At 31.1% G+C, this 12,288-nt stretch overlaps 3 protein-coding genes across 5 annotated transcripts in view; 2 read left to right on the top strand and 1 right to left on the bottom strand.

Moving 5' to 3' along the window:
• The first annotated feature begins 201 nt into the window (after positions 1-201).
• Positions 202-1,741, top strand: LOC128887201 (transmembrane protein 231-like). Its single transcript, XM_054142837.1, has 5 exons — positions 202-508; positions 661-824; positions 934-1,056; positions 1,175-1,382; positions 1,468-1,741. Exons 1-5 carry the CDS (start codon positions 370-372, stop codon positions 1,728-1,730), a joined length of 897 nt encoding a protein of 298 aa, XP_053998812.1. The 5' UTR covers positions 202-369; the 3' UTR covers positions 1,731-1,741.
• A 1,107-nt stretch (positions 1,742-2,848) lies between these two features.
• LOC128887244 (large neutral amino acids transporter small subunit 1) overlaps positions 2,849-12,288 on the bottom strand; it is a 20,202-nt gene continuing 10,762 nt past the window's right edge. Inside the window, exons 6-11 of one of the 2 annotated variants that reach the window (XR_008459992.1) lie at positions 10,967-11,144; positions 10,620-10,781; positions 5,521-5,700; positions 5,050-5,150; positions 4,767-4,931; positions 2,849-2,988 (exon numbers count right to left, since the gene is read on the bottom strand). Coding sequence is in view for 1 of the 2 variants with exons in the window: in XM_054142932.1 (XP_053998907.1) it covers positions 10,720-10,781; positions 10,967-11,144 (240 nt within the window). In the remaining variant the exon portion in view is untranslated. Of the gene's footprint in view, positions 2,989-4,766; positions 4,932-5,049; positions 5,151-5,520; positions 5,701-8,836; positions 10,782-10,966; positions 11,145-12,288 lie in introns of those variants that run through there. The other variant, XM_054142932.1, reaches the window with a different exon arrangement.
• LOC128887245 (ubiquitin-conjugating enzyme E2Q-like protein 1) lies at positions 2,938-7,463 on the top strand. 2 transcript variants are annotated; one of them, XM_054142934.1, is made up of 5 exons: positions 2,938-3,078; positions 3,891-4,166; positions 4,565-4,972; positions 5,061-5,080; positions 5,557-7,463. In XM_054142934.1, exons 2-5 carry the CDS (start codon positions 3,915-3,917, stop codon positions 5,630-5,632), a joined length of 756 nt encoding a protein of 251 aa, XP_053998909.1. In that variant the 5' UTR covers positions 2,938-3,078; positions 3,891-3,914; the 3' UTR covers positions 5,633-7,463. The 2 variants fall into 2 exon arrangements, with proteins under 2 accessions (XP_053998909.1, XP_053998908.1); XM_054142933.1 differs by lacking the exon at positions 5,061-5,080.

A 12,288-nucleotide genomic window follows, 5' to 3' on the forward strand; every position in this document is an offset into this window, starting at 1 on the left:
AAAGTTTGGCATATTAACTAATGTATCCTAGTGTTATACAGCAAAGATCGTATTAAGTATGCGTTTATTAAAAGTAATGAATAATTAATTAAAGATATTGGTGGCGCCATCTTACAGAAACGGTGAGAACTGTTTTCACTGCAAACTTGGGCGTTTTCCCACCGATGGCGCCACTGGTATTAAAATCCGCTCACAGAGCAGTTTAGTGAGCGGTGACCTTTCTGGATGCATCTAATATATTTACTTTATACCTTTTAATATGTAATAAATAATACGCCTTATTAATTTCTTGTATTTCCTACAAAATGTCTCAGAACCTTACTTTATTTTGGTGGTCGTTGCCAGGACAACGATCAATAACGCGTCATAATGGCCGCCATTGAAATATTTTCAAGTACTGTCGATTATAAATATAAAAGTAATATATGTTCGATAAGTTTCCTTATCGTATTACTTTTTGGAATACTATCATTGTTTACACCCTTTTTCATTATTTACAATGCGGGAGGTATGTATTCTTTGTTTCTTCTCATGTTCACTTTGTAATTTTGTAAACAAAAACACATTACGACGGATATTAGAGCGACGTAAGAATTTTACATATTTCAAACATAACTTTTCTACTGATTTTACGTTATTATTAGTGTCCATATTTTTCAGGTTTCTCTTTGAAAAATCGTGTATATGCAGAAACTCCTGATGTACTGTTTAGCTACAAATATTTATTATTAGCTTACAGGGAGTATAACATTAATCCAATCATTTGTTCGACATTTACAACTTACAAAAATAATAAACTTGCAGACGACTGCATATTAGTAAAGGTTTTATTGTTATACCATTCTAATATTTAATTGACAAACTGTTGTGCCATATGCATTGAATTAATTATTTTGTTTTAATCATATAATTACAAAATTGTTAAAATTTTAGGTGCAAGAAATAGATACAAATAGCGATGGTAAAAAGGATATATTAAAATTTGAGGCTCATTTTTATACAGATAAGCCAATCAAGTCTCTTAAGCTTTTGCTTTTCTTTAATTTTAGACTAAAGGTGAAATTCTATTGTTGCATCTTTATTCTTTATATTTCTATGTTTCATATGTGTTATTTATTTTTATATTTGTTTTTTGTTCTCATTCTGAGATGTTAATATTAGTGATTTGTTGCAGCAATTATTCCAAGCGACAATAGAATCCATTGCAGTATTTAATCATGTATTAAACGAAGAAATTCAACAGCTCCAGTTTTTTGGAGATTTAATGTTAGAGCAGAAGGGTCTTTTTAATGACAAAGGCTTATACGAAACATATAATAACAGTATAGAAATAGATGATCATTCGCTGGAAGAGTTACTTATGAAAAATGCCAACAGAAAACGTTAGTAACAATTCTTTATATTGCTTACCAAAATTAAAAGTAAGAGACTAAATTTAAGAGAAAAACCTACAAAATTTTATTTTAGTTTCAGCAAAAATAAACAATGATTACGTAACAAGTCGAACGGGTTATTCCAACGAAGATGTAGTAATTGTTCATGGAGAGATAATGTATAGAGGACATTTAATTTATTATCAACCTAGTATTTGGGAAGAACTAAAGTGGGCATGGGTTCAATATTTATCATGTCTTCTTGTTTTCGCCTACATTGCAAAACATATTTTGGTTTTTTTATTTTCACATCGATATTTGAACTGTTATGTGATTATCCCATGGAGAAATAAATAGTATACATAGTATATTATTGAATTATTTTAATTTTTTATCTATGTTTTGCGATTCGTATAGGTATTTGCCTAGATATTGTATAGGTAAAATCACTAGTATAGACAACTTTTCAAACTAGCTTATCGTTTTCAAAATATGCTAATACGGTCGCTCAGTTACAATCTGTAATATACAATCTAATATCACTCGACAGCGGGTAAATTGGATCGATAATAAGTTGTTAAACCTGTGTAGACGTAGCAGGGCCGCAGTTTGTAAAAATTCCTAGCGAAGATATCGACTTTTGCTACAATTAAACAATACATGACAAATACTACTTATAATAATATATAATAACAACGGCTAATGGTTACACTATTTAACATGACGCGAATCTTATTTGCATACTTAACAACGAGATGGCTCTGAATGCAGAGTTAAAGAAGATTAGGGGCTTTAGATTTAAAACTTTCGCGCGTATTATTCCCAATTATTATATACTATCTCGTGGTATTACTCATGGCTTCAGTCTTAATAAATCGTACAAAATTAAAATAATACCAAGTCCACTGTATCAATAACAGAACAAAACGTAAACCATATCATACGCGCTAGAAGAGCAACCCTCTTGTACTCTGTAACAAGAATGAAGTTAACATCTTCATTAACTTCTAAGAAAACATCTACTGATTGTTTATACAGGACAGCATGTATCAGGTTGTCCCAAAAGTTTCTTTCGTTTTATTAATAAGTAATACATACACAATATATTATGTCTAATGTTACAACATTTTGTGTAATGTAATGATTTGATTGTACTGTAATGTATTATATGTATGTATTGTATGTTTGTGATTGTAATGTAATGATTCATTTTGCTCCATTACTGTTACAACATCAACATCTAAGAAATTAGATTGTCTATTTATATAAACACTACCGCACAAAATGATTGAGTGCAAATTACGAAAGAAACTTTTGGGACAAACTAATCTAAACAGTTTGTGTATACATATGTAAAGTTACTCGAAATGTTTCCTGTAATTTTTGGAGTAAAACCGATCGAATCGTTGTCGTTAACGACTCGTTTGAGAGTGAAAGCAACTTATTCGTAACACGGCCCTGATAAACTAAGGTAGTAACCCTTTCCGAACTACGCGCCCGACCAGTTCAATGAGGGTGGAGACTGCGCCGTGTTCTATTGTGTGCGTCTTTCGTCTCTCGTATCCTCGCATCTGATGCACAGCTTTTTCACAGATTATATTTATCCCCTGAAACACTAAGTGTCGTACGTTACCGTCATTAAAATGTTTTGGAAGCAATTGGACGCGTCTTCACGGAGGAACCCTTAATCATCGCACAGGAAAAGGTGAGCGATTCAGAGTAAAAATAAAACTAAACAGCTGCGGATGCTGCTGTGACGTTCACCGAACCATTATGCAGCTTTTCTCGGATGTTTCTTTCACGGCGGTGATGTTTTCTCTGTTCTCGAGTGATTTAACGTTGTCATTCGTAAAATACAGCATTATCGCGACTCGCGTAATGAAATTTCTTGAAATTTCATTTTCAAAAGGAAAACAATACCAATGTTCCATAACAATACCGACGACTCTCACTCGCGACTTTGGGTCATTTAAATAGCTACCGAATGCGATCTATACGTAGTCAATTTTCGAGGGTAGGTATTTTTAAATCTCGTTTTTAATTGTTAATACAGAAAATTACGAATGTGATCTTCAAGGGTAGGCATTTTTAATTTTGTTAAATTGTTCATCCAGAAATTTTTCGATTTTTAGAGAACTATTAAAGTTAACAGAGGTAAAAAGGGAGATATTGTCGAGATTGTTATTTGTCAGTCGGTCTCAGTGTTATCGTTTAAAGAATGTATTACTTAACTTGAACATTTTTAAATCGACATTCACGCGAGCAAAGCCGCGGGTAAACGCAAATTAAAATTTAACTCTTTTGGTATCGACCCAAGTAATTGAGCCTGAGGAATGATAGATATAGCATGATAAAGTTTGGAACAAAAATGATAATTAAAAAATTGAAATAGAAGCAAGTTAAAAAGTAAAGTGAAAATTAATTACCGAATTATATATTTCTATGTTTCTTGAAAATTATATTGATGATGCTTGTTTAAAATTCTAAACTCATTTTGATCCATGATTATGATTACAGAGCAACAAAAGAGATTGTTGAGTCATGTCTACGAGATCAAAGGAGAAGGTTGTAGCCGCTTTTCGGAAAATTTTTAGACCGTCCGAAAAAATTTCGGAACAGGAAGCGGCGAGCAGTTCGACAAGCTCTCCTTCGAGAAGGCTTCTGAGCCGGCATCATCGTCCCGATGCAGTTACCCCATCTGATGGCGCGTTACCTGAGAATTCAGGCGCCAGCAACTCAAACCATGGAAGTTGCTTCTTTAAATCCAAGAAAACCACTGGCAACTCGACTCAGGTATTACAGTAATTGTAGAAAAATAACAACAAGCAAAACTTGATAGTTTAGATACTGTACATAGACACATTAAAATAGAGATCAGATTGAGGATTTAGAAGGTTTAACAAGTAAATGTATCTGTTTATGTTGGAATTAGGCACAGAATTAATTAGAATAGATAGTAGAAATTTTCCAATAAGCAAAATTTGGTACTGGCAAATCAACACAGGTATTACAGTAACGGTAGAAAAGTAACAATAAGCAAAATTTGATAGCTTAGATACTGTACATAGACACATTAAAATAGAGACCAGGTTGAGGATTTAGAAGGTTTAACAAGTAAATATATCTGTAAATATATCTAGAGTTAGGCACAGAATTCAGTTCCACACCAAATAATTGTAAATCTGGTGTAGGGTGCTGTTGTAATACCAGACAAGAGGGTTCGTTTACGGCGACTAATGAAGGAGCTCAGCGAGATTCAGAGGACGCAGCACCGGCACGAGTCGACCTTCACCGCGGAGCTGGTGAATGACAATTTGTTCGAGTGGCACGTGAGACTGCACAAAATCGATCCAGAGAGTGCACTGGCGGCTGACATGATAGAGCTCAACATACCTTACATACTTCTCCATATCGTATTCCCGGAAAATTTTCCATTCGCACCACCCTTTATGCGCGTTATTTCGCCTCGAATCGAGAAAGGATTCGTGATGGAAGGCGGCGCTATCTGTATGGAGCTCCTTACACCCAGGGGGTGGGCTAGCGCGTACACCATCGAAGCTGTCATTACGCAATTTGCCGCCAGCATCGTTAAAGGACAGGTGAAGTATTAGTTTCTTTTAAGCGATCAATTTGAAACACAGGACCAGTTTTAAGCTTTGATATTGATATATTATACCTTGGGCGAAGGAGGAAGCGGAGGGTATCCGGTGAGTAAGATGGAAATCTCTGTCGGTAAGACTCGGTAACGTAGAACACTTGGTCGATAAGGTCGCCCTGCTGTAGAACATTTTTGGAATAACATTAGAACTCAGAAGAGAAAGAACGTAACATTATAGAACTTAAAATTCAAGATATAAATTACAAATGGAAAGGATAAAAGAAAATAAGATAAAAATGTAACAAGAAACAGTTTATGTATATATGTATATTAATATATTATTATCATAATTTATTATTAAAAAAATCTAGTTCACAAGTAATAGCTGAAATGTTACAAAGGTTCATTTAATTTTTTAAATCTGTAACAGCATTCTTATGATATACTGCCTTGAGAAAAACGCGAAAAAATTGACTATTTTTTTACAATGAAGGTATTCCTTCTTATGCAGCTCATAAGGAAGTGTACAGTTATTACAATTTTACTCACTCAAATCTCGTCCTTTAAACGCGTTTATCTTTTCAGGGTCGCGTGGCAAGGAAACCAAAGGCAAACAAAGAATTCAATAGACGCTCCGCTGAAGAATCCTTCAGAAGTCTAGTGAAGACCCATGAGAAGTATGGTTGGGTCACGCCACCGCTAGCCGAGGGTTGATCCTTCGGACCGAGGCTGAAACACGAGAAACATGATTGTTATTTAAAGAAGTGAACCGCTGCGTGCAGAGCTTTATTGGTTTCATTTCTTTCCCTTTCTGAACGTTCGTGAAATCGCGTTATAATCGCATTAAAATTTCCGATGCTTCTACAGCAAGCACGTTGTACAATAGTTGAGAAAGGAATGGAAAACGATAGCAAGAACAATAAGGAGTTCTAGAGTTCGTTAACGTGGTTGAAACAATAGCGATAATGTTTGTGGTTGTTCGATTATAAAAACATTAGTCGCTTTTGGGTAAGTGTCGCATTTAATTGATCAATATGAAATTCCTACGACATTTATTGTACATACGAACAGTGAACATTTCAGACAGACGAGCCTTTTTTTAAATCTCTAGGTAGTGACCTAAAAAGTAATATATAAAAAATTCTGTTAATGTGTTATGAGATTGAATCTTTTTATCTTTGTTTTTTTTTTTATTTCAAGTTACAAAATTAATGCTATTTAGTAATGTTATAAATATTCTGAATTTTCTTTATAAGAATGGAACCACTAAGATCAAGAAGATACAGGAACTCGTTCAAAAATAATTATGAAGATAGAACTCAGTGGATGTACGATACAAATTTGATTATGCTATTAATTGATATAAATTACATTATGAGAAGAGATGCATACATATGTAAGAATGTAATACAATGATGGCATAAATCCATAGAAACAGATTTTCAGTACACAGGGTCTTATACAAAAAGGTGTTACAAACTTTGAATGGCTGAGTATATTAGTTGGCTTATGAATTTTCACAGTGCAACTTTTGAGGCTTATCGTTTTTTTTTTAAATAAGACAACTGTTTTACAATTTTACTAGTTTTATTTTGGTGAGACGCGCTCGCACTTACCAAGACCATTATCAATATGAACTATTTTAACAGTTAATTAATACTCCATTTGTCGATAAACAGTACGTTATTTTAATATGGATAAAAATGTCATGGGAGATACTTGGCTAAAATATAGTCTGATCAGAGTTAGAAGTAATTTTCAATTTCAGCAATAGAACTAATGCTATAATATTTTAAAGTAAATAAATTAATTAACAATTGCATTTAGTTAATACTGTTACCAATAATTATTATTGTATTAATTTTGCATGTATAAGTTATATAATTAGAACAAAATCAAGAATTTTTGAAAGTGTATGCAAAGCATGTATGGAAACGGAAGAATATATAGAATATTTTTGTAGACATTAGGAAGTTACAGCACAATAATTTTGTGTTTAAAAATCATATATGTGACGACTGAAAGCAAACAAGTTACTTATGTTACTATAAACCAAATGTCGTTTTTAACCCTACCTACATAGTTTTTATAAATTATTACAGACTAAGTATATCTAATTTAATTTGATGAATAGTATATGTTATCAAAGTCTGTAAACCTTTCTTTTTAAAACTCAGTAAAAAATGAAAGATGTAATCTTTGAATGTAGCATTTCACTTATTTCTTAAAACTTGTCAACATCTTGTTAGATCTAATGTCATGGAGTTCACAATACATTTTTATATTATGATAGTTTTCAAGGAGAGTAAGATTAATTTTATCCCTTGTTCTACAAGCAACAATTAACATGTTTGAAATGCAACAAAATGTGAAATGTAGTATAATTTACAGTTTCCTGAAATTACAGTTATATTACCTCATTTGTATTAATACATAAAATATTCTGTATTTATTATATAGTACTGAAAATATATATTGCCGTTTTCATTTGATATTTTGTATTTATTAGAAAATCTGTCAATAGACAAAATTTATCCAGTAAAACCTTCATTTATCAGTTAAATTAATAATATATTTCATTAATACATTATTTATTATGGCTATTGTTACAATATTTATTGCTTACACTTTTCTCACCTTTACACGATTCTTATTTCTTTTCATAAATTCTATGCATTAATTTAGAAATTGAGCATAATACAACACACATCAAACAACCATCCCGCGAATCAGTAAGATTAACTTATAACAAAATTTTATACTTCATTCACAATATAAAAAAGGAGTTAAAACTTATTAACCACCGTAATCTATTATTAATAATTTACACTATCAATAGAATGACAGTGATGTCTCTTATTATACTTGGACTAAAAATATGGTGTATCAAACTGCCTAATTCAGCGTAAAAACAGCTGGATTTACCAAATTTTTTAATAGATTTATTACATTGGTTTAATCACCAATTATTCTAAAACATAATTTTAAAAACACACTTTTCCTTTTAAACCAAATATTTAACATTGATTACATTTAAATGTAACTATATTTGTACACAAAACATTAAACAATCAATTAAATAAGTAATGTTTTACAACATTAAATTTGGGTGGAAAGAATATACAGATTTAATAACGTGTTCTGAATAAAAGTATAGTCTTTTCAAAAAAATCTTCATTACAAAATTGTTATTGTTTATAGGACACAAGGCACATCATCAGTCGTTGTTTTTTTTTAAGACACACAATTGTTATAATTAATTGTTTCTGTTTCATGTTAACGTAGAAAGATGTTCGAGAGGAAGACTATTTTTTTCTCAAAGCTATTGAAGCATTAAAATATTCTATTAACTATAACTTATTTTTCATATTATATGTATGCAATGTAACTACAGTGCAACATTTCTAGAAATGATTGATACATTGCGGTGATGATAAAATTTAACAATATACATCCATAAATATTCGATGCAGTTATACACAGTATAAAATCTTACAACTTGTTTACGTTGTATAAAATATTCATTATTTCTTAATACAATGTATAAAATATCATTCTATTTTCTTATTTTTAAATGCATAATTTGACCAGATATGTCGTATAGTAAAAAAAAACAACTGCGAACTAAATAAACTTCACATTATGTATACCAACAAAGAACACTTTTTTTCGTAACAGTCAGATTTCTGTGAACTATACTACAGTATAATTCTATCATTTCTTTCTTGGGTACTTTGTCAATAATTGTCCAATAATTACAGTTAACAATCAAAATATGGCAAATAAAAAGGTCATATAAAAATTATTGTTTATCGACGACGCTAATAGCGATTATCTATTAAACAAAGCAGATTATCAATATATGAATTATGATAAATAATTTATAGTTATTCGTGTCGTATATACAATTAAATAGTACAAATATGTACGACTATATTATTTATATTACAGTATTATGCGTGTGTAATTGTTGAATTTATGACTGCAATTATTATAACCAAACACAATTATTCACAAACAAATAAAATTAAGATAAATGTGCATAAACGTTACGTAAAAATATGATCATGACCTAAATAGCTCTGTGTGCGTTAATAATCATCTCGTGCATTTCCAATCAATTTTAATCAAAATACAAAATGGTTTTTATTCGTTTTTACACAATGAATATTTCACACAGTCTTATGGTTTGACGCGTATTATTATCCACAGAACATAATCAATTTCGTTATTGAATATAAATCATATTTCATTATTTTAGGTTCACGCTTGATCACGGTTAATACAACCCATAAAAAAGGACAGGCAAGTCTTATTAACACATTCGAAAATTAACCATTTCATTTTATTCGACATTTATAAAAATTTGAACCATCTATTGACGATTTTATTACGATTTAATTACGATTTTATTCAACGATTAATTTGCGAACACATATGTTGTTAAGACTTCTTTGTTTAAAATTTTCACTACGCAGTTATAATTATACTATTATACAGTATACTTGGAGATAATAATATTGGTCAACAAGGTGTAATGAACACAATCTACCCCAAATTCAGAGATAATTCTCTTCGAATTAAATGTAGATAATATTTTGTAATTATGCTATACAATTCTCGTGAGTAGATTAGTAGAAAATCTGAATATCGTATAAATAGAAGGCTCTGTAATTGACGCAGTCAATGAAAATTATACATATAATCAGTTACACAGGTCTACATACATCTACATAATATAGGATTAGTGAAATTCCCTCGGATTGTTAGTAATAATTAAATTTATTAGACGTATGTAGACTTTTGCGACTAATAATATATGAATATAAAAAGTATTCTTACAAATAATTTAAGAAAACAATTGTATAGCTTAGTTTATTAATAAATTTTCATAACACAAGCAATTTATACATATTTCGAGAAATATCTAGAATAAATTTAATACCAAAAGAAACTCAGATATTTGCACCTTTTACGATATTGTTTAACAGAATATGAGAGTTCATTAATACATATACAGCTATACTGATAATATATGGGACCACCACAAACTTTTTATCTCCATATAGTACAGCGTCTATCAAAGCTGAAGATATTAAATTTTCTACTATCTATAAAAATTCCATTATTCCGTGGATGTATTTTTATACTCTTGCGTAAATTCTACGATTTTTTTCAAATTTGTTAATTTATAAAATCTTTTCTACGCGATACTCTACCATGATATTCATGGTTTCGCAAGAAGTTCCTCGCAGTAATGGATGAGGCATTGATATTTACATAATTGTTGATCTCCTCAACGATTTACTCACATATTTACTTACACTTGTTCATGAAAATTTTTATAGCATATTCATTAATTGTTTATTGACGTCCACTTCTCCGGGTTTTAATGTTCAAATTGAGTTATGAAAATTGATTAATAAATTGAACTATACAAAGATTTTTCATAAATGATTCGTTGAACGAATATTTGTTATGTTCATTGTAGATACGTTGGGTACAAAAATACGGCTCGATTATTATCACACGATTCGTTCATTTCTAAGATCTGCGTGAAGCAACAGAGATTTCATTGGAATGTTGTGGCCAGTTCAGTTGAGACCAGATAATTATTTGTTTTCTGAATGATAAAACGCGATTGTCACCTGCTTACAATCACTCGAGTTGGTGAACAGATGAATCACACGTTCGTACTATTCAAATTTCGTATAAAACTATACATTAGGATAGAAAGGCACTTTATGATCAATCACTTTTCTCCTCTTGCACGCACATGAATAGTTTTGCGCACACCATGTTGAAATTATCTGTAACAAAAACCATAACATTAAGTTAATTTTTTCTCTTTGAAAAGAAATCACGAAGAAGTTTTGAGAAAGAACACTTAATAGGCATCGTAATGTGGTTCTCCCTTTTAAATCAAGCAAACGTGTTAATACAGGCTATAGAAAGTAAACGAGAACACAACATGTTAAATTAGGCTGTTACTTACGAGACCCCCTAATGAGCCATTTAGGCTTCCTTTTCCAGTGAATAAAGATCCAGTACACTGGAATACCGGAGACGATGATTATCACTCCAACACCAACTTCCCATGGTGATACGTAGCAGGGAAGAGTCACCAGAAAAGCACAGATTATGAAAAATATAATTGGCAAGACGATCGACACCTACAATTGAACGAGAAAACAATATATCATTTTTTTTTCATTGTACATTATCAATCTTAACTTTCAACAACTTGATTAACATGACAGAATGAACAGATTGTTACTTCTTCTTGATTCCTATTAACCTTAGTGATGTAAAAAAATTTGTATTAAAATACAATTACGATTGATTCCTTTTTGCATTATGTATATTACTATTAATAATGCATTACTCAAGACTATGGAGACTGAAACTTGAATTGCCCCAAATGATATTTTCATTCAACAATCATATGTGTACATAGGCTGTCCTGTATAAAATGTTTGAAGCTATTTTCTAAACGAATAATGAAGATATTGATTTCATTTCTGTTACAGTTTTTCCCCTTTATTATCGTTTGCATATTGCTCTGCTTTGACATCGTGCGATCCCCTATGTGGAAATGTAAAAGATTGGATAAGCTTTCTGCCGCTATTAACACAACAAATATTTGTCGAAGAATTGAACTCATTTTGTTATCGCATCGATAAATGCTTGGAAGCGAATGGAAAACATTCTCAACATTCGTTGTTTGAATGAAAATTAATGCGGAGATTATTCTAACAATCAGTAGCAATTTTTCATGAGATACTGAAATAAAATTTATCAATCGACGTGAGTGTTGATAATAAACATGTTTTTATCTAAGGATATCGATATTAATTACGGTAGAGTGGTACAAAATCCTTTATGCATGTTTAAACATGCCTGACTCGTACTTTTCATGTTCAACTTGAATTCCTTGCCACGTGTTTCACACGTTGTTATAGATAAAAGGGCTGTAGTATCGAATTAAAACGTGCACATTTGCGACAAATGTGTACCAAAGGAGGTGAAGTAAACGATAAATAACAGGATTAATTTATCATGTACAAAATGGTGTTCTTGGACTTCAAAATAATTATTAAGTATTTTACAAATACACTCTCCCACATCTGATAACATACATGGAGTAACCGATTCGTAAATAGCACGTATTCTTGATTTCATGTTTTCCTTAATTGTAGGAACAATTGTCTATATCTTTATCTTTAATGCAACCACAGTCGAATTGAAATACTTGTCTGCTTCTACTTAGAGAATCGTTATTCAGTTTTATGAGTTATAATAAAAATGCATACCACC

This window comes from Hylaeus anthracinus, unplaced genomic scaffold (genome assembly GCF_026225885.1).
Source record: "Hylaeus anthracinus isolate JK02 unplaced genomic scaffold, UHH_iyHylAnth1.0_haploid 11985, whole genome shotgun sequence".
Lineage (NCBI taxonomy): Eukaryota > Metazoa > Arthropoda > Insecta > Hymenoptera > Colletidae > Hylaeus > Hylaeus anthracinus.

Excerpts from the sequence above, each read along its gene's own strand:
- LOC128887201 (XM_054142837.1), top strand. The coding sequence starts at position 370 with ATGGCCGCCATTGAAATATTTTCAAGTACTGTCGATTATAAATATAAA. Across the intron at positions 825-933 it reads ACGACTGCATATTAGTAAAG|GTGCAAGAAATAGATACAAA; the intron begins GTTTTATTGTTA and ends TTAAAATTTTAG. Across the intron at positions 1,383-1,467 it reads GAAAAATGCCAACAGAAAAC|TTTCAGCAAAAATAAACAAT; the intron begins GTTAGTAACAAT and ends ATTTTATTTTAG.
- LOC128887245 (XM_054142933.1), top strand. The coding sequence starts at position 3,915 with ATGTCTACGAGATCAAAGGAGAAGGTTGTAGCCGCTTTTCGGAAAATT. Across the intron at positions 4,167-4,564 it reads CCACTGGCAACTCGACTCAG|GGTGCTGTTGTAATACCAGA; the intron begins GTATTACAGTAA and ends AATCTGGTGTAG. Across the intron at positions 4,973-5,556 it reads CCAGCATCGTTAAAGGACAG|GGTCGCGTGGCAAGGAAACC; the intron begins GTGAAGTATTAG and ends TTATCTTTTCAG.